General features: G+C 43.0%; 2 protein-coding genes and 1 non-coding gene across 3 annotated transcripts; 1 reads left to right on the top strand and 2 right to left on the bottom strand.

Annotated features, from left to right (window-relative positions):
* Positions 1-422: 422 nt before the first annotated feature.
* On the bottom strand, positions 423-509 carry trnay-gua (transfer RNA tyrosine (anticodon GUA)). The gene is given in 2 exon segments: positions 423-458; positions 473-509. It is a non-coding gene; the product is annotated as a tRNA-Tyr (tRNA).
* A 6,229-nt stretch (positions 510-6,738) lies between these two features.
* LOC102785931 (netrin-4-like) lies at positions 6,739-15,313 on the top strand. Its single transcript, XM_006782578.3, has 10 exons — positions 6,739-7,071; positions 7,199-7,746; positions 9,397-9,669; positions 10,441-10,567; positions 10,783-10,971; positions 11,606-11,813; positions 11,934-12,046; positions 12,194-12,262; positions 12,916-13,089; positions 13,503-15,313. The coding sequence occupies exons 1-10, from the start codon at positions 6,960-6,962 to the stop codon at positions 13,643-13,645; spliced, it is 1,956 nt and encodes a 651-aa protein (XP_006782641.2). The 5' UTR covers positions 6,739-6,959; the 3' UTR covers positions 13,646-15,313.
* Positions 15,253-21,584, bottom strand: LOC102786710 (methionine aminopeptidase 2-like). The gene is made up of 11 exons (XM_006782581.3): positions 21,284-21,584; positions 20,453-20,566; positions 20,176-20,238; positions 19,513-19,615; positions 19,038-19,199; positions 18,680-18,861; positions 18,341-18,435; positions 17,631-17,727; positions 17,427-17,530; positions 16,301-16,416; positions 15,253-16,184 (listed from the first exon to the last, which is right to left on the bottom strand). The coding sequence occupies exons 1-11, from the start codon at positions 21,426-21,428 to the stop codon at positions 15,932-15,934; spliced, it is 1,434 nt and encodes a 477-aa protein (XP_006782644.2). The 5' UTR covers positions 21,429-21,584; the 3' UTR covers positions 15,253-15,931.
* Positions 21,585-21,755: the final 171 nt, after the last annotated feature.

Raw genomic sequence — 21,755 nt, 5'->3', positions numbered from 1 at the left:
CACTCATTCCATTCCTTACTTTACCAGCCAGAGTAAGGCAGAGCTGGGGCACATTTCAGTAAGAGGTGGGGTATGCCTTATCACAGGGGTGAGACAGATTAGCAGGACAAGAACTGAAAGAAGCTTACAGAATAATAGCATACTAACATTAATTGCATGAACGATTACAAAGGCACTCTCAGCAATCTCACCTTGCAGTTTTAAAGCATTAATGCTTTATTGCTTTTCCAGTGCGCCACCTCTCCACCAAGGTTCATTAAATTTGGCTTAGGAGTTTCACAGTAATCTTGCTGAACATTCCTCTGTCAATGAAAGATGAATGAGCACACGTTTAAATTAAAAAGTACAAAAACGACTGGCTGCATGTCAAAACATTTACTGAGAAGTTTTAAAAAAAAAAAAAAAAAAAAAAAAAGCATGTCTCCTTCGAGCCGGATTCGAACCAGCGACCTAAGGATTTCAGCTTTCGCCTCTACAGTCCTCCGCTCTACCAACTGAGCTATCGAAGGGACGGTACCCACCTTCCTCACTCCACAGTATTTAATAAAATACACCGTTATTCCTGGCACATTATATCACAAATTTCCAAATATATGAAATTTCATTCTCACAGCTGAGGTACAATCATTGATGAAAACGCGAACACACAACGACTGCTTTTAGATAAATAGCTAGCTAGCTAGTCTCTCGCAAAAAACTGAACTGTCCAGCTGTAGCTAATGTTTTAGGCGAAATAACTTAAAATAGTATCAAGTCAACAGCTCCTCCATTACAGCAGAACTGTGACAACCGAAACAACAAAAACACCGAATAAAGACTATTTTTTAAAGATATTTTTGCTAAACGGCGCTCTCTATTTGTAACAAAAGTGACAAACATTTAGCTAAAGATTGGGAAACGAAACGAACCTGCATGTAATCTTCCGCAGGTGAGAGCTCAAGGTAAATACAGTGGACAGTAGTTACATATATTGCACATATAGTGCTAATGGCCATTAGCACTGCTGAGGAGCATCTCTTGTCTCTTGGTGGTCTCAGCAGGCAGGTATGCTTTAGCTTTTCTGCAATATCCTTTGCGGAAAAGCTAGAAAGATTTGAAAATCTTTCATTTGATTGGGAGTCATTTTTATGACTAATAAAGTTTGTTTTGTTTTTTTTAAGGAAAGAAAGAAAGAAAGAACCGTATTGATATATAGTAAAAAATGTATATATGGTAAAAATCCAAACTGCTTATCTTTTTAAGCGCAAAACTTGAAAATTAAACATAAATTATTTTTTTATTTTATTTATTTTATTTTAATTCTGAGACTTAAACATAGTTTTCTGCTTTGTTATGAAAAAACAAATTAAGTTGAAGATATCCAACATCAACCACTAGGTGGTAATATTTCACCATGTAAGGAAATAAAAAAAAAATCTCCTTGAACTTAACATGTTATATGTTAACAAACAATTTCTTTCTTGTAAAAAAAAAAGAAAAGAAAAGAAATTGTTGCATACAGTCAAAACGTGACTGGTTTCTATGATTCTATTCATAAATATTCATAAACACTATAAATCTATATCTCAGTTTTAGGACCAGTAAATACTAACATTTTTAACACAATCAGTACATCCCACAGTGGGATATCTATGTGAGTGTTATTTTTCTAAACGTCCTAAATTTTCCATCTGACAAACACAACCCTTTTTTTTTTTTTTAAAAAAAAAGGATTTTAATTATAAACAGGGCTTGTTGTCGGGCTGCTCTCTGATGTATTCATTCTTGTCCTGACCTGTCTGACAGTGAGGCAATGCGTTACATTACATGTCTGTACTGTATGTACCACAGGGTCACGCTTGTGAGGCAGCAGACATTCTTCTCATAACACAGGCTCCAATCCCCAGATCTTCCCCAGCCTTTTCCCAGATTATCATCCAGTCTCAACTGGTCTCAACTGGGAGCGACAGATATCCACCCAAAACCCTACAGCAGGTTTAAAGGGTGGGTCTTCATCAGGAACATGAGAAAACAACTTTTTTAACCTGCACATTTCTTATCAGTGAACTTCGTTTAAAAGTAGTAAATAAACAAGAAGATATTAGTGGTGCAATTATATACAAATTATCAGCTGTTTCTAAGGTTTTAGCCTGAAATAACAGTGATGGACACCTGGCTAAGGTCATTAGTTTGCTGTCTGACACCCCATAATTCATAAATCATCACATGTGGCTTTTTGAAAGCAGTGTGACCTCAGTCCTTCACATAGACTATATATAATGGAAAAATGCCTTTGGTTGTACATGGACTGAAAGGGTATTGCTTTGCATCTGTAATTAGCACAAAAGCATTCAATGTAAATGATCATATTATTGAATATTATGTTGCTATATTTTGTAATAGCACACTGGCAAAGACAATACTGGGATCTGCTCCCCTGTGTCCCACCCATAATTTCCACTCTTAATTTCCACTCTTAATATGACACAGTTTTGGGAGGGAAGAAAAGATGGATGTAGCCTCCTGCGACCACTTCAAAGTCTCTTTGACCTGGTTTTCAGCTTTGCATTCAAACTCTAAAAGAAGCATCGTAGGTATTTGCTTGTTACAATAGGGATTTGTGTCATTATGTGGAACTTTAGCCTTAGTTTATATTGCTAACTGATGATGATGCATTTCAGGATGTTACAGAATAACAGAAAAGTTAAGTGATGAGTAGTTTAACAGTTTACTTCCTCCGGGGAGTAATAAAGGAATGTGTAATGCATTCCTTTTTTTTGACTAACTAGCCCAACATTGTTCACTGTCAAATGAGTGATTTCACAATGGCTACATCCATCTTTTATATACAGTTTTTGGTGCTCCCCATGCCCCTACCTTTAGCCACAGCCATGGTGCCCTCTCTCTTACTTCACTTACTATGCACTCTCTTTGATATTAGTTTGCAATAAGTTAATGTAGAGTATAAATGTTTGTGCTGAAGATCACTGCAACCAGTGTCATATTCATATTATAAAAAGAAAAGTGAAAACAGATATTTTAGCAAAAAAAAAAAAAAACCTGAACAACTTTTTCTGCCTCGCATAAACAATTTGAGACTTAAAAAAAGTCAATGAAATGTAAATATGCAATTAGTTTTATGCTAAAGCATGCAAGCACTGCTCATCAGCAGAATCAGTGAGCATACACGTGATGGCAACAAACAATTTGAGTGAAAGTTAAAATGAAGCTGCGCTTTATACTTGGTTGCTTCCCACTGTTATTGTTCCCTTTGAAAACCTTTAAAATATTGAATCATGAGACTGTGACAGGTCCGTTCACCCGAACATCCCGCTTATATACCCAACTAATCACATCATCTGCAAAGTCTTTTCTCTCTAATGTTTCCTTCCTCGGCTATCTCGTTTCAACAAGACAAAATGAGGAACTCACACCTGCTATTTCTGCAAAGTTAAAGCATTTTACACCTTCCCTCTTGCTGTAGTTTCTTTTTTCCGTTTTTATTCTTACCACTGTTCATGTCATGGAGCGGATGACATGACATCAGTACACTTTATCTCTCTGTGGGACTCTTCCCCTCTCACAACAATTAAAATAAAAAATGGGACACGTCCGGCTCCTCGGCTTACATGAAGGTGAAAGTTCCACAGCTTCCCTCTTTCTGTGTCCACTCTTGTCTTGACATTGAGCTTGCACTCAGCTATCTGCTAATTCTTTCCTAATGTGTCATAAGCTCATTAGTACACAATATAAATTACTAGAAGTGTTTGAGCAGAAAATAATATGTGTTGGGCTGTTGCTATTGTTACTATATGATATGAATTACTAACAGCATTAAATTCCAAATGAGTTACATCACAAGAAGAGTTGCATTTTAGAGCTGGCACTGCAGATTACACTGCCTGATGAAATGTGGGTGGGAGCGATGTTATGGCTAGGATCGAGCAGACAGATAGTAGTGATAAACGTCATAAAAATGCAATGGCAGGAAAAGCAGTGACAGTGGGTGTTCAGAGCCATCTGTTTAATGCTTACCCTGCAGGCAGGGCACCTTCTCTGCTTGCCTGGAGCATGTCTGGCTTTTTGTCTGGCTTTTACAGGAGAGTAGACAGATTACTTGCAAAGGTTGAGATGGTTCAGTGGGCTGAAGGTACTAGGTGACACGGAAGCACGGGAGGGGAGGGAACCATATCCTTTTACAGTCTGGAAATAAAGCTGGCCAGCAGCCCTGTGTCTGTCTTCTTATTGGGCCATAGATGACAGGATCACAGCAGCGCAGGCTGTTGGAGGTCCAGCGCCAGACTGCAGCAGGCAGGGAGGTAATTTAACATGGGAAGCATTATTTCATGTGTTACCGAACTTCCCCAGTCTGGCCTTTTACATCTATAACTGCATTTATCGGCACCAAACAACAGATCAGACAGTCGTCTTTGCCTTTGACATACACTTAAACATTGGTCATTTATGTATATATGCGAGAAATCAAATATAATTCCTGGTTAAGAAAAACTGTCACAGACTTGTAGCTATGAAGCAGCCAGCATAAAGACTGCCAGACGCTCTAAAGCTCCTTTAGTAACATGTTATATGTTACAAAAGTTCAAGTTGTGTTTTTTTACAGAAATTTTTGTGCACAGCTATTTCTTCAGTGGACTTCCTGGCAAGGTTGTGGGAGAAACCTTTGGGTGGAAAAGGACTCCTACACATGACCGCATGAAAAGCAGTCTGCCACACCAACAAGCTACGTAATCAATCGTGTGCTTTGGGCAGCTTTTACTCAACATTTTTCTCTGACCGCTAACCAGATCAAATTTTGAAGATGGTGTTTGCCTTTTTGATCTAAAAAGCTCAATAGGGTGATTTTCCAACAATGTCAAAGTACCAAGTATGGCCGAGTGGAAATTGTGTAACAAAGAAAAACAACAAACAGCTGGAGTTAAAGCGAGCAGAGGAATTCTCTTGCAACGTGCCTCGCTTTCATTCTGCCAGGGGAATACAGCGCAGACTGGCCAAGATTAGACATCCTTCCTGCAGCATTTTTCATGGTGACTCCTGGGATTTTAAGATCGAAAAACATGCAAGCAATGCGCAAAGAGAACGGCTCAAGGTGCATCACCCTGTGCTCCAGTGGATCATGTGGAGAAACCTAAAATAAGCCGTGGTAAATCTAAAAACACACAGACATGAACCCTGTCCCCTTTAAAGACGCTGTCACTGTGACGAGAGTCACAGTATTCCAGGAATGTCCTGATCCATCGGGGCCGGGATGCCTTAGGGAAGAGACTGAGATTGCTCATAACCGCTCCACTTGCTCTCCTTTAACATATACAAGCACACGTGTAAGAGGATGAGTCATACGATAGGCATTTATTTTATTTTATTTTACTGTGAGAAAACATTAGTCCTGACAGCATGTTCCTCCTTCCATCACTCATCACTATGTCTCTGGCATTTTTACTCTTATTTTCTTTTATCTATCTGCACTTTAAACCTTTTCCACAGTATCAAATGAGCACGATAAATCTGCTGCCTGCTTGTCACATTTTTTTTTCCTTCTTCTTTGAAATGACTCTTTTGACTCTCTGGGTCAAGTAACAACAAAAGCTAAAGAAAAAAAGGCATGCAACCGGATAATTATTTGGGTCAAGGGTTGCGTGACCCCCTCAGGTCTGGGGCTGCTGCCTGTCTGACAACTTCAGACAGATAAAGTGTGGTTAATGAGCTGCAGTTAGAAATAAGTGCTGATATGTAGCAGGAATGTAACACCTGTGTGGATTTTGAATGGAATTCTAAATCCTGCTTTAGGGAGGAAGGCACATTCATGGATGTTGTGTTGAGCAGATGATTCTTTATTTGTTTATTAGAAATAAAAAGAACCAAAAAATGGCTTCCGGCTACAAGTTTTGAGGAAAGCAGATACGAAAATTACTTTTCTTTGTATTGCATGAAAGGACAAAAGTCTAGCAATAAAGTGCAAACTGCAGAAACAATTGTGTTACAGACACGACATGTTAACGCAAAGCTAGCAAAGAACCCAGACTGACATTAAATTGAGTGTCTGCCAATACCAGCCCAGCAGCCAGACCCTGATCGTCAATGGGTAACAAAGGAAGTGACGAACAATCAGACTTGCAGCACTGAAACCTCAGTTTCCACCTGTACATGTTTCTACAGCAGAATCACAGTCGGCCACTTCAAAGTGTCTTTTCAGATTTATATTGTCACCTTCCAAACTCTAAAAAGAAGCATAACTATAACTATCTAAATATCCCAACACTGGACTACACTGACCAGTCAGTGATGTCTTGATGGCTACTCCCTTCTTTAATTTACAGTTTATAGTGCCACCTCATACCCTTCCCTTTAGCTACAGCCTTGGTGCCCTCTGTCTCATTTTACTTGCTGTGTATTCTCTTTATAGGATAAGCTAATGTGTTTGCACTGAGGATCATTACAACCAACTTCATATTATAAAATTAAAAGTGAAAACAAATAGAGCACACAAATAAAAAAAAAAGAAAAGCTTATTAGAACTGTGTTGGATGATTATTAGAAGTAAAAATAGAAGCCTGTATATTTCAGTATAATCACCTCACTTTATCATTTTTTCCAAAACTATCATCTTTAAAGCGTTTACGTCATAAGGTCTTCCCGGAATGCTTTTGCTGTTTTCGGATTTTAGTGGGAGTGGCAGTGGTCTGGAAAAGACCAGAAGAGGGCGGTGCTAATCTCTTCATATTCCCAAATGTCAATGAAAACTCTCCAAAGCAAAGTTGAATCCTGAGGGGTGGAGTGGAAATAATTGAAGAATAATGCGTGCCGAGGATTGGGATGAACTAGTCCAAGCTAAGCCTACAGAGGATTTAAACACGACAAAAGACGGAATTACACTCAGCATTTCTAAATGTCTGTTGTAGCAGTTTTATAACAGGGAAAGAAAACGTTATTAGCAAATGGGCATCCTTAGATGAAGCACTTGAATGCGCCTTCTTGCCTTATTTTACCTTATGCAGACTTACAGCGCAGTCAGGATGAGGCTGTGGACTCTGCTGCTCATTTTCCCGGTGAGCGCATCCTCTCCTCTGTTAGCCGGTGAGTATGAACCTGCTTGTTGTTTCTTTTCAGTGTCATTTAAGAAAGTCGTTTAACTGGAGGAAAATGCTAGCTGGATCTCCAATTACTAATATCCCAAAAGTAAACACACACTTTCTCTCCCCAGTAACGTCTAAAGTCAGGGATCACCGCTGCTCTGGACGAGCCTGCAACCCCCGCATGGGCAACTTGGCCCTGGGTAGAGTGCTGAGCACTCGGTCGGTGTGCGGCTTCAACTCCTCGGAGCCCTTCTGCTTCTACAGACAGACCTCCGCCCCCCGCAGCAGCAGGGGGTCTTGCTCGGCGGTAACGTGCAGCCGGTGTAACTCTGCCATCCCCAGCCAGGAGCACCCTCCATCTGCCATGAGCGACTCCTCTTTCCGCCACCCTGACACCTGGTGGCAATCTGCGGAGGGGGTAAAGGAGGAGACGCTCCAGCTGGATCTGGAGACGGAGTTCCTCTTCACCCATTTGATCCTGGTGTTCCGCTCCCCACGCCCTGCTGCCATGGTGCTGGAGCGCTCCCAGGACCGTGGACGCACATGGAAGACCCTCAGATATTTTGCCAGAAACTGCGACGAGACGTTTGGCCTGGTGGAGGGGTCACCAGTTGGCGAGGGTGGGGCAACTTGCACCTCCAAGTATTCAGGAGCTTATCCTTGTAGCAGAGGAGAGGTGAGTGTTGTCCTGAAATCTGAGTTATGTGCTTATGGAATTATGGAACTTTTCGGATTTACATATCTAATCAAACAAGTCATCTGAAGTCGAATCATTTTGAAATAAGCCTTGAAAAGGAGAGAAAAGTGATGTACTGTTCAGACAGAGATCTGGAGGGCAGCTCTGGAGTGTCATTTCTGAGATATGACAGTGATCACATCAGTGCTGCCAGACATCCCAGCACTTCACAGCAACTGCTTCACCTTTGTGGTTTATTTATTGGCACTTTATTAGCTGCTATCACACAAACTACCAACCAAAACAGTTGACCAAGCTTTGTAAACTAATCTCCCTCTCATGGGCCGTGCCTTCAAGGCCTCAAGCTGCTGTGATATGCACAGCTACAATAACAGAGTTCATTTTGACACTTTTTTTTTTACACACACAAGCCATATGCTGCCTTACGACCAGCTATGGTTCATTCACAGATCGACTCTCGCTGGGCAGAGTAAAGATTTGTTTTGCTCTAAATTTGCCTAAGAACATGTTGGGAGGTTCTGGCTGGATAACACAATGAATATATGGCTGATCTCATAATTGCAGTGCATTTGCCTGAAGTGTGTGTGTGTGTGTTGCCAGTATATGAGCTCTGCTTCTCATCCTTTATAATTAGCGTCCCTTCTTCTGCTAACACTCAAAGAAGCCCTGAAATGTTAATTGTTGAAATGAATATTTAGAGTCAACCTTGTTTTTTGTTGTTTGTTTTCGGTAAAGAGATGAAGTAAAACGTGCTCCTTATAAATCAGCCTTTTCAGATTGCACATCAGATTCTGTATATTTACCAAGTGCGTGGTGCCACAGTGTTGCACAACCATTCTGACACAGCAACAAGTCTCTCTCATGCTCATGATTTGTACAAACCTCAGCAAAGTAATCACTCCCTCATTTTCAGCTTCATATTTCTATTCTTCAGGTTCTCTAGAGTTCTCATTGTCTCATGCTGGGCCTTGGTACGAACCCTCAGTTTGTTTGCTGTCCTTTAGTTCCACTCCCTCAAATGGTTTCTGCAAGCGTGCCCCTTGCAAACAGATGGTTTAAACAGCAGGTGACTGTGTGGGTTTTGAAGGAAAAGTGACATTGTGAAGTGACAAAATTCAAGTATGCTTCCAGAAAAATATATAATTCACTTCCAGTTGGCTCAACATGTTTAAAAATAATCTATATGGGCTAATGCGCATGCAGGGAAGGCCATTTGGAGAGGATATTGTAGTATATAGTGTATTTTATACACAGACTTGGTCCATAGATATTAAAAGTGAATGTTTTGAGTCTGTGATAACTTCCTTCTCCTCTGTGTGGCTCACAGTTTTCATCCCTGTTCTTAGAATTCAGAGGCGGGCTGAGATTATTTGTCTAAACAATCAACATTTAACAAAATGTAACGAGGGAGAAGAAGGACCATACACTGATGTTCACATTTAAGCTACTCGTGTATTGCTGTAACAGCAGCTGTAGCACAAGTGTGTGAGGAAATCCAGGCTGGTGCCTGCTTTTAGAAACTTAATTTATGTTTTGTCGTGATCCGTCAGTGCATCTAAGATTGTTTTTTTTAATACTTGTTAGAGAGGTTTTTGGAGGTTTTCACATGTGCTGCCCTTCGTCCTCCAGGTGATCTACCGAGCCTTGTCGCCCTGGCACTCAGTGGATCCCTATGGCCCGGCTGCTCAGGACCAGCTCATGGTCACCAACCTGAGAGTCCGTCTGCTGCAGAATCAGCCGTGCCCCTGTCAGGCCAAGCATCCTGGTGCCTCTGCCCTCCCCACGGATCATTACGCCATCTATGATTTTATAGTCAAAGGCAGCTGCCTTTGCAATGGACACGCCGACCACTGCGAACCGGCCAGTGCCCACCTTTCCGGCACACAGAACATCAGCAACATGGTGAGCACTTATTGAGCTTGAGTTTGTGAAACGGTTTGCAGGTACATGACAACCCACTAACAAACATGCCCCGTTGTGAAAATGTACTCAAATGTTGTGTCACGTTGAAATCTGCCGATGCCCCCAGTTTGTCTCGAGGTTTGTGATGTGGTTTGGGTTTGGGGTTTTGTTCCCACCACTCCCTTGTTACCCAGCTGTGTGCTGGTATGTGCTGCTGAAGTGGAGGGCTGCAGTGAAGACTGAATATTAAGCCACAGCTTTACCTACCATTACAGGGATTTAAGGGGGTGGAAACCTTAATTATGGTATTCGGCCTAATACTTTAACAGCCCATAGTCTCAGTCATGTTATTCTCTTAACTGTAAGTGGAGAATAGAAACAATAGTTTATTTCCAACACAGCTTAAGAGGTGTAGACATGTTGCACAGTGTGTAAACACTGTCAGCGTGCATTTAGATGCCACTATGTTGCAATACTTAAGAAGGAGGTTGGTTATAAGTACATTAGGTGCTTATTACAATGTGCATGGTTGTTTATGTGCAGCATCAATTTTAGAAAATGGATCAACAATGAGTCCAAAATACACATTTATTTAAAATGGCTATTATTGTGTATAATTAACTATAAACAGCTAAATTAACAATTTCAAATTGGTCACATGACACATAAAGTCATAACTGATCTCTAAGCGATGTTCCTTTAGTGCATGCAGATACAATAAAACGCTCAATAACTGTTAAATTTTCTCTGTCTGGTGCGTCTGTCCGGCAGGTCCACGGCAAGTGTGCCTGCAGACATAACACGGCCGGCGACCACTGCGAGCGCTGCGCACCTCTCTACAACGATCAACCCTGGCAGGCCGCCAACGGCATCACGGGGACGGCGCACGAGTGTCAGAGTGAGTGATGGGGCGAGAGAGTGAGATGCAGCGTGGGACACGCGGCTCGTTGGCTTATCGGGAAAATTAATTTAGCGTCATAAATCACATGCACACCTTTTAGATGCTGATGCGCTGCTTAAAGAGTGTCGCTGGGGTTCAAAGTTGAGAGGTGAGCTGATTAAAGCGTGACACTTGAGTGTTTCTTTTCTTTTCCCACGCTCGTCTGAACAAAGAGTGCAAGTGTAACAGCCACGCCAGGAGCTGTCACTTCAGTCGAGGGCTGTGGCTCGCAACGGGGCGACGGCGTGGCGGGGTGTGCGACGACTGCCGCCACAACACGGAGGGCCGTCACTGCCAGAGCTGTAAGAAGGGCTTTTACAGAGATCCCAGCCGACCAAAAATGGCACCTGACTCCTGCAAAGGTAAGACCCCACAGTGTGTCTTTGTTTTTTGGCCTTAAACCAAAACTTTAAACTCTATTTGGAGCAACGCCAGCTGAAAAGTCCAACTAAGAGTTGCAGAATTTGCTATTTGGAGGGTTTTGATTTTTCTTTTTTACCCTCTGGATTAAAGCACATTGATCTCATTGATAAGGGGATTTTGCTCCAGCACCTTCCTAAGTCACTGATGAGACACTAAGCAGACTTCCAGCCCGCTCCTTAACAGGAGTCTCTGTAATTCTTGCTTAAGTTGCATTCAAGGTTTCAGAGTGTGGCTGTAATTGCAAACAGTGGAGGAATTTCTCCATGTTTTTCCCCTTTGTTGCCCTTCCATCCTTCCAAGCATTCTGCAACATTCTTTCTTACACAAACTAGAAATGAAAAAAAAAAATCAATCTGTCATGTCAACGAGCCTTCAGACAGCAAGCCGAGGGAGTCCTTCACTGTTTGTTTTTGCTGCATCTGCTCAAAGCACACTGACTACATAACATACTTCCGACTTGTCGCTTGTAACGAGTGGAATGATAAAATACATTTGCCTTGTGGAAATTCATAAGTGTTTGCTACAGAGATGTTAACACACAGTTCTCTTGTTCTGTCACTCTTTCCTGCACAGCCTGTTCTTGCCACCCTGTCGGCTCAGTCCACTCAGGTGGCAGCACTCTCTGCAACCCTAACACCGGGGAGTGCACTTGTAAGCCCGGTGTCGGAGGCTCCTACTGTGACAGCTGCATGACGGGATACTGGGGGCTTAATGAATACGGCTGCCGTCCGTGTGACTGCACGGGGGACTGTGACCCCTACACTGGTGACTGCATTTCTGGGTAAGAGCCAAGACTCAACCATATGTATTAATGGAAATAAATCAGGTGATTTATGCTGGGGAGTTTGAGAGCATACTGGGTTATTAACTGGCTCTGACTGGTTTTACCTCTGCGGCACAGCTCAGATGTGGAGGTCTTCTATACAGCCAGTGGCCACATGGGACACAGCAGCAAATATAGTGAGACGGCACTCTTTAGGGTAGAGGAGCTTTTCTCTGCACTGCACCACTCCGGTGAGTCACAGGTCACATCACGCCAAACACTCTGCGTGCTCATCGGCCCACATAGATGCAAATAAGGCTGCTTTCATCTAACAATCTATACTTCACGGTGAAATTATGTGTATTAATCTTGTTATCTGTTTGACTTTCATTTTCCAGAGAAATGTGAATGCATAGAGGTAACACTTGGCAACCCTAAACTCTTCTGTGCTGCAGAGTTTGACTATGGTAATTTTTTTCTTACATTTATTGTAAACCGTGAGAGTCAATCTTAACAATCCAAATGATTTATAATGAAATGCTTGATGTCTTGAGGCCAGGATAGGGTTAGGGTCTCATATTTTAAATCACTTTTGCACATGACCTGTGGACAGTGTCAAGATAATCAGGTCCTGTCTCACAGGGAGCACACAACAGGACAAAGTCCGCTTCAGATGTGCTCTCCTGACTTGAAGTGATCAGTTTGGGTTAGGTGAGGCTGCTACCTGGAAAGAATGTGCAGAAGGCAGGACATATGACACCCGATGGCTCAGGGGGGAATTCACTAGATAATTACCTTCACCTTTGACGCAAGACACCATGCAAATCAGTAAAATTGGACATCGTGTGGACTTTGTCTATGGAGCTAGCAGGTTAAACATTTCATGATCATGTCACATCTGACTGGCCACAGGTACCACCCCATATCTTAAATTGCATGCCTTAAAAAGAACATATTTTCATAAATGTGAGGAAATGTTCCTTCAGAACCAAAAAACACAATTAGAGCCTTATTAGTACTACTATTAGTCAACACTTATATTCTAAATGATTAGAATGTTTCTCACATGGTTATTTGTTTACTTCTTTTGGTCTAAATCACTGTTTTCTTGCCTCGGCAGTACTGGTGGCAAAGGTAATGTCAGCCCACGACAAAGGCTCTCACGCAGAGGTGAAGGTCAAGGTCAAGAAGGTGTTGTATCAGAACCCTCAGGTGAAGATCCAGAGGGGAAGTGTTACCCTTTACCCAGAGTCCTGGACCACCCACGGCTGTACCTGCCCCATCCTCAACCCAGGTCAGCTGCAGCCGGCTCCACTGAGAAACTTTATTGCTCACGATGCAGAAGTGTATTATTAGTTGACTCTTGAGTGCACAAGAGTGCCGGCTTTGTGCAGAGTGAAAGATCCCTGTCGCCTCTCACAGAGGCTTTGAGTGAGTGCCAACATCCTAGCATTACTCATTTAAATTGGACATTTACAACTAAAAGATTAGACACACTTCTCTGTTATGAGACTATTTCACGTCTAACACTCCACAATAATCGCTTCTGCTAAGCTAGCCAGGGAAGCGCAGTATTTAACTTGTTATAGCTAAATGATGTACATTTCCATAGTCATTTTTTTTCTCTTTTTTCTTCACCCTGCTGTAGTGGCATTCTCAGCAGATCTGAAATACATCATTGCTTTTTTCCCCCCTTCTCCACTATAGGATCTGAGTATGTGGTGGCTGGTCATGAAGACTGGAGGAAAGGCCGACTTATTGTTAACACCAAGAGCTTTGTTAAACCTTGGAAGGCAAGCCTCGGACGCAAACTCCTCCACATCCTCAGAAAACACTGCGGCCACTGGTAGGGAACCGCCGAGAAGTGCAGTGGACGCAGCTGGCAGCAGGACTGTCTGAATTAGGCCTCACTTGGGCATGAAAGTGAAACCGCTGCCTATTTCTTTTATTTTTTTTCCCACGGTCCATGGTCTCAGAACAAAAGGGGGGAAAAGCTATAGGACTGAGGTTGTGAACCTGTGATAAAAATAAGCATGTGAGAGCAGATACCTTCCAGACTACAGTCACTGTAGGATCAAAGAGAACAAAGCAGACCGTAAAAACCTTCATCCACACAAAGCTGTCTGAATTGTATTCCTGTTATGCTGTGCCTCAGCTCATAAAACTTTCAAGATTATTTATAAAGCAGCAAGAAGTACATATAAAATACTCAAGTATACTTCATTTCCTGGCTCGATTTCCTCGCTGTCGGAGCTCATGAGCCAAAAAACTGTCGCGTCCTGCTGTATCCACTTTATGGAAGACTGTTTACTTTGAAATTTCGCAAAGGCACAGACTGAATGGTCCTTGTCGTCACACAGATATTGCCGATAAATCATAAACGAGTAAACATCAGGCAGCGTGTGTGGAAGAGTACATATGCTAGATGTCCTTGGTGGTGAGTCTGGGACTGTGCAGGTCAGAACAAGTAACTCCGGGATGAAGGGAGAGCATGAAAAAACATTAAAGGAATCAGACGGCTTAAATCTGAGCAGCTCCACTTTACTCTGGGCCACTCGCCCCCCTGCTGACTGATGAGAACAAAACCCTCTCTGCATACAACAGGCTAAAACATTGGGATTTGTTTGCTCTTATAGCCGGCTCGCTACGAAAGGATTTTACCTTCTTTGGAAGACCTGCTTCCACATGAGGGGGATTCGCTTGACAAGACCTCTCTTAAGTCAGCCCTGCAGGAGGCGGTGCGTGTTTGGGTGTTGCAAATGCTCTCTGAACATATGCTTCTCTTTTTGGCCTGTGACTCCTGCTGCCTCAAAATAAATATGTATTAAAAGCCTGGGTATTAATGGACATCACAGTGTATCAGATCCGGAGTCCACAAGCCACTTTAGAGCTAGCCCCCGGTTAAGAATAGGCCTGGTCTGCTGACTCCAAGGAGAAAGGACAAACTGTATGAGGGGACATGATGCATTCCTCAGCCCTAGTATCACCACCCATGCCCTTGTCTGAAAGACTTTGCCAAAATAAGAGAAATGGGCTGGAAATTTTCTTTTAGAGGACAAGGTGGTGATTTTTTTAATTTTTTAATTTTTAGGGTGAATGCTCTGTTGTCATCGTGATGCTTGCAACGCTGTTTCTGTGTCCTGTCCGTTCTGTTTCATCTAAACTGCATAAACTAAACATCAGTGTGCTCATTCTTAATGCTTCTGGGAAAAATCGGTTTCATTCCTCGGTCACATTATGCAGAAGCACCAGGCTATGAATAAACAGCCTGATGTGCCTTACTGCATCATCTTCACCAGCAGAGCTGGCTGACTGATATTTAACCCATGTTTGAGTACCGCCCTCCGTTGGTTAAAAGAGAGAAATACACATGTACGTGGTTAAAGTTTGACATCATTTGACATTTTTGCTTACTAGCTAAGAAAAGAGGGAGCAATATAAGTGGAAACAATAAACATTCACTGTTGTAATGTTTATTTTTGGTCAAATTCTTTCTTAAGACGGAGGTTTTTCCTCAGGTTTCAGCACTGCAGCACAGCCTGCATTAGGTCTTGGAGTAGTCTTCCTAATAAACTGGAAAACTGCTGTGTATCAGTGATGTCTCTAGAGCTGCCAGAGAACTCCATGAACTTGAATGCAGCATTGGATGCAAGATTTATAACAATTTATTTCTTATAAAACTGCCTCAAATTAAAATAAAGCAAAGAAATGTAGAAGTATAAATATTTGATAGCAGTTCCGTTTTCCTCACATGAGCTTAACAAGGCAATAAAGCACAGCATGTTCAGGCAAGGTGCGAGCACCTAAACCTCCTTTTTTTTGCACAATTCTTTTGCATAAATCTCTTTTGCATATTACCTAAAAGCAGCACATCAAAAAAAAAAGCTAAAATGACAATGCTGAATCAGTTAAAGATATGCCCTTTTTACTATTGGCTTGATCCTTTGGAGAGAGAGAAAAAAATGAAACAAAACTATCTAAGCTAACTTCATGAGAGTCTTTTTTTTTTTTTTTGCTAAAACAATTATCTAAAGGTATTCAAGCACTGGAAATTTAGGTCAGAGAAATATTGCATATTTGCTGTCAGTCTGAAGAAGTCTGTCGTCTCCTGGTTCGTTGTGGATTTTGGCGCATGCTTAGTAGTCGTCGCCCCGGCTCACCACCTCTTTGCATGTGGGCCTGAGTAGGATGGTGTGCTCATACTGGGCGGTGTAGCTGCCCTTGATGTCGCAGAGAGGTGGGTACGGGTCTATGATGCCAAGGTCGCACAGATTCTTCAACGCCATGAGGTACTTGCTCTCTCCCAGGCGGTCCAGCCAGCGGCGGCAGAATGCCAGAGTGCCAAAATTCTCATTGATCACGTTCAGCAGATGTTTAGCCCTCGGAAGTCTGCGGTGTTGGTGGCGACACGGAAAGAGAGGTGAGAGAAACGTGACAAACTGGAGATCGAAGAAAGCCACCATATAAAAACACAAAGCACGAGGCGATGAGGTGAAAACAGAAACCTTATTGGCACGTGTCCCACGTTGAAGTTTTTCATGTAATGCGAGCACTCCATGTCATCGTGGACAGCGCCTCTTCCAGTGCTGCCAAATGTCTCGATGGCATAAGCTTCACCTTCCTGAGAAGCAGCAAAAAAAGCAAAAGGAGACGAGGACTTTAAAGTGCAGAAATGAAAGACTGTTACAGCAGGGCAGGTGTCATTGAGCACTCATAGGACAAAAGCACTTTAGAGGGAGGAGGGGAGGCTGAGAGCAAATTTAACAAAAACCTCAAGTTGTCAGCCGATGACATATTCGTGTGGAGTCTATTAAAGGGCGGTAGTGCTCTTTTCAGCTGTTGATTGGTCGGATCTCACTGGCTCTTTGCGTCTCTATCAGCACGTGACTGCTGTCGGAGTCCCCCGTGGTACGAGCTGATAGCACTGAGACGCCCTTTCTCGCTGCACCGATAATCAGTCAAAGTGCTAGCAGTCCCCGCGGCACACCCAGCTGCCACTCTCTGATCACAAAGAGGGTAATTGCCCTTTTACACCAACACACTTTAGCTAAAAATACAATGCACAAAGCTGCCACATCAGCATCAACCCCTCCTCAACTCTCCTGGAACCATCAGGTGAAAGGCTTGACGCAGCAACTCGCCAATTAAAATGCCCACTTCTGTCCAAGAAAAAAACCCCAGCCATGCACCACAGCTGTGCAGCCAGGCACAGGCTCACTTTAGTTCCCTGCATAATGCGAAGCCGTCTTTCTCCTTGGCCCCGTTAATGAACTCTTGATGCCCACGATTGAAACGAGTGGTTGGTGTTCTAACACGTGTTGCTACTCGATGGGGCCGCTAATTCCATTAAAAAGTGTAATTAAGGTGCTTAGGAGGGTGACCGAGAAGCTGTTAAAGCGGCGAATTGGAACATTTCTCCAGACCCCGTCGAAACCCTAACCAGCCACATGTTCGTCCAGTTGCACTTAAGAATTAAAAAGGGTCCATTTGCATTCACGCAAGGTCAGTCAGGTGGAAAAGGTTTAATTTCAAACGCTTTAGTGAAGAAAAAAAAAAAAGAGGTCTGCGTTTTTTTTAATTTGGGCCCCACAGTCTAATCCACGTGTAATCTGTGGTAAATGGTGTACAAACCTCCATCCTTGTGGCTTCTCCACCTTTTACGATAGGGACCGTCTTCCCTGAGTGTATCCTGTATTGTCCAATAGAGTGGCCGTTGAGATTCCTTACCGGCTTCACTGTCAAGCGAGCGGCACACAGAGAGTTTCATAAACAGGAAGCAGCTCTAAGCCTTGCTCATGATTAAAAAGGATGAAGCATGGCATCATTTTTTTTTACCTTGATATGTTTTCCCATCTATCTCCACTTCGTAAGACTCCATCACCTCCTGAATGGTCTCGCCAACATCGCACAGGCGCACATCAATTCCGGCGAACTGGGACAGATGAGAGACACACACGTCAGTAAATAACACGCCATCCATCACACACTGAAGGTCTGGAGAGTAAGAATCATATCCCACTTCTTTTTTTTTCTGATTTTTGAGGGGGAACTAACTCTGAATAAGTGAATCGTATACTGACAGCCTTAATATATCCAGTTTGAGCATCATCAGGTAACATCAGGTACCAAAGTAGTCACATTTAAGTGAGACATAATCTTTTTCCAGCCACATGTTTAATAAAAAATATAAACTATCGATTTTTTGCGTTATGCGCTGTTCAGTTGCTGTATATCCATGCATTTCTATTTTACACTTGATTGCTTTTATGCTTTCTCACTATAAGATTACATCAGATATTAACTGTGTGTCCCCTGCAGTTGGCAGGAATTCAACAGCGTGCACTTTTTATGTCACCCTGAATTATTACACGCCACTGTACGTTATGATTTGTGCCGTTATTTCAGAGTTATCGTCACCCGTTATCACAGTTGCATTTCAGGCTAGATATGAATTATAACCTAAACTGTGATCTGGTTGGATGATTCTCGTTTCTTTTCACAGGTCTTTGTGTAAGCACGGTGCATAGGAGGACGGGCCCCATTACCCTGATGCCAGTGTTGGTTGCGTCTCTCACAGCCTCCAGCAGTCGGTCATACTTTGGATTGAAAGTGACGGTGAAGGCACAGTCTATTATTCGACCTGAAAATACCAAACAGTTTGGTTAGTGCCGGCAGCGGCTAATTATTTTCATTTTTTTACACTTTTTTTTTGCAGAAATATTCAGCATGTATTCATCCAGAAAAAGAGGACGTTAATTAACTTATGAGAACAGTTTATTCCAGGCGGCCAGAATCATAAGGCAATCATCATTCCACCGTGCCAAATGGGGAATGGGAGACCGTAACTTGAAAAAGCACTTAAAAAGTTATTAGCGAGCTCTCACCGTTGATGTGCGTTCCAAAGTCAATTTTGCAGACGTCGTCGTAGCGCAGCACAGTCGGGTCTCCGGCGTTTGGGGTGTAGTGGGCTGCGCAGTGGTTGATGGAGCAGCCTGTGGGGAAAGCCAGGCCCGCCTTTAGCCCATCTTCTTTGATGAGCCGCCTGGAGCAGTCTTCCAGCTTCTCACTGACAGAAGCAGAAAGAAACACAAAGAGGCAGCAGATGTTAGAGAGAAGCCAGGTAAAACATTCAGAGGAGAAAAGGTGAGAGCAGATCCTCCCTTTCTTTCAAGGTCTTAATCACATTCTCATCTTCTCAGACCATATCAATAACTCTCAAAGACAAATCAGTGTGTTTCTCACCAGATCTCTATCATGGTCATCCCTGGTTTGATCCAGCTCATGACATACGCACGGACCTGCCGGTGTGCCTCGGCCGCTTGCCTGAAATCATTCCACATTTCCTCGTTAGCCCTGTCCAGGGCCCGCTTCTCCTCGCTGGTGGTCCGCCACGCTGCGCTGCGCCTGGGGGTGGGTGCAGGGGAGCACCACGGAGAGGAGGCACTCATTATTTTCTCATTATACAAATGTTTGTAATGAGGCTATGACACATGCTCCCTGAAAAAAAAACACTGCACAGGTGAAAACAGTGCTGATATTTTTAACTGCAGCAAAATATACTAAAAAAAAAGAGAATGGATTTACATCTTTACTGGAACGAAACACGATCAATTAGTATATTATAGCCTGTATGGATAGGCGGAAAGTGGGACTTAAGTTAAATGTAGGAATGCCACATAACGGAAGACGGAAGGAACAACGTAGAGGTCACACACACCCGTCTTTTGATGGGGGATATTCACACTCCTCTCCCTTTGGAAAGTCTCCGTTGGGATACAGCTCACAAATAGGGACTGAGGGAGGGTCAGTCTGTCCCTTCACTGTGGCCCAGATACAGAAAAGGCGGAGCAGAGGAAAAAGCAGCAGGAGAGGGGAAATAAAACACGTTAACAAGTTATGAGCCCTTGTGCTCATGACATTGATATTTTGACTTTAAGAGAACAATGCCTGGCATTCTGGTACAGCATGAGATTTACAGTGCTGGGGAAGTCATTCATATCGTCCTGTCTGAACAACATGCAGTTTTGTCCGACACGTGCAGGATCACTCGTGCATTGTGCAATACTGACGACTAATGACATGGATTTAAAAAAAGACAAACTGCTGTTGTGCTCTGTTTGCAATCATCTGGTGTTCCAAAGCGTTTTCAACGCGGTGACGTCTGTTTTCGAATACACGCCGATGCTCAAACACAACCGCAAAGCTTTTACTGAACGATCTTTCAATGCTATCCACATGTGCTACATATCTGCTTAATATCTTAAGTGTGTGTGTGTGTTTGCTTTTTAAATGAACAAACAATAAGAAAAATCCTCTTGCTGAGTGAAGAATTGAAATTCTTGGTGCATTTTGGTGCGCTATGGGAAAAAAAATAGCTTACATCCTTTCTTCTTCTTCTTCTTCCTCTTCTTTTTTCCAGCTGAGTTCTCTCCCTCGTCCCCATCTGTTGAAAGCATCATTAGTTTCAATACAGTTTGCAAAGTGAGAAATATCGACAGGCGTTTGGGCACAATTCCCGGAGTGCTGCTGAAAATCAAATATCACATTGCAGATATGATCAGCTGAATTTCACAGTGCACTTTGTGGGACTTGAAGTCCAGCAGCATGACTGCTGCAGACAATGATGCTGATAGTGGGCGGCTGTAATAAGAAGATACCTTCTTCTCCATCCTCGGCCCTTTCTTTGTCCTCCAGCGTTTGCTGTTCCAACTGTTTTGTCACATCACCAACACCTCCGGCGTCTCCATCCCCCTCAGCCTCGCTTGTCCCTGCTGCAAAGTCACACAGTGCCGTGCATGCATGTGCAGGTGAACATGCACGTGCATGCGCGCACACACACATACACAGAGGGAGTAAATTATCTGTGGTTCGGAGTCCATTCAAGAAAGTGCATCTACCATGATCTGAACTTGGCAGGATGTGTGAATAATTTCTTGCCTTGAGAAGTCAGTATCCTCAAGGGCATATGCAGCTTGCAGCATTATGACATTTAGCCCTTCATAGACAGAGCTGTGAGGACCACGCTTGACTTAGGGCAGCTTCAGCAACTTAACCTTTTGGGATTTTACTGCTTCCCACATGGTGAAGCAGTAATGCTGCAACTGGCAACATGTCATCTTATTGCACTAAAACTGTGGGTCTATTACATAATTTCACGCAGATTATGTGAAGAATTATAGGATCAAACATATTTAATCTGGGCAAGTTACATTTATTCCCCTCATATCTTCAAGTGACAGCTTCCAATCCATTTTTGACGTTACGTTTCATTTTCGGAGTCTGTCCCGTTTCCAGATGAGCGCCCTCAGCTCCAGCAGCAGCCGCTGAGAGTTGGGACATCTGGACAGGAATACCCTCTGACAGGTTGAAAAAGTCTCCTGTCCAGTACACTTAATGCTCTGCACAACACCGAGCAATAAGGGGAACATTTTTTTTTTTTGCGCTATTTTCTTTGAAAGGATTCTCTAACCGCAAAATGCGCTCCTTACCTGGCGCTGTGGTCCTGCTCCTCTTCTTCTTTCTTCTTTTTTTCTTTACCGATTCCGAGGCGTCCGCTTCTTCTCTTTCCTCGTTCAAGTCATCCCCATTGAGAAGTTGAGGCTCCACTTCAGCCTGGAACTGTAGCTCCGCCATGATCAGCGGCTAAGAGACGAAGTGACGCATAAGCTGCTGGGAGCCTCCAGTGGTCAAAGCAGAAAAGTGTGCTGGAGGGAGCTTCAGCCAATAACGAGCTATTAGACGATCTCTATGCAACAACTTAACCAGAACAGAAGAAGACGATCCTCCTGTGCGCCAAGCAGCTAAAAAAAAAAAAAAAGTTTCAATCGTCATCAGATTTTTAGAGTTACATTGTTTGGACTCACAGTTCCTGTGATGCTCAGATGTATGTGACAGTCCTGTCCCGGTGTGTGGCCTTTAAAAGCTGCACTGTGCTGGACTCATCACTTTCTCCGACCGTCC

Source organism: Neolamprologus brichardi, chromosome 7 (assembly GCF_056152115.1).
Source record: "Neolamprologus brichardi isolate AB-2024 chromosome 7, ASM5615211v1, whole genome shotgun sequence".
NCBI classification, from domain to species: Eukaryota; Metazoa; Chordata; class Actinopteri; order Cichliformes; family Cichlidae; genus Neolamprologus; species Neolamprologus brichardi.
This window is presented reverse-complemented; position numbering and strand designations above follow the sequence as displayed.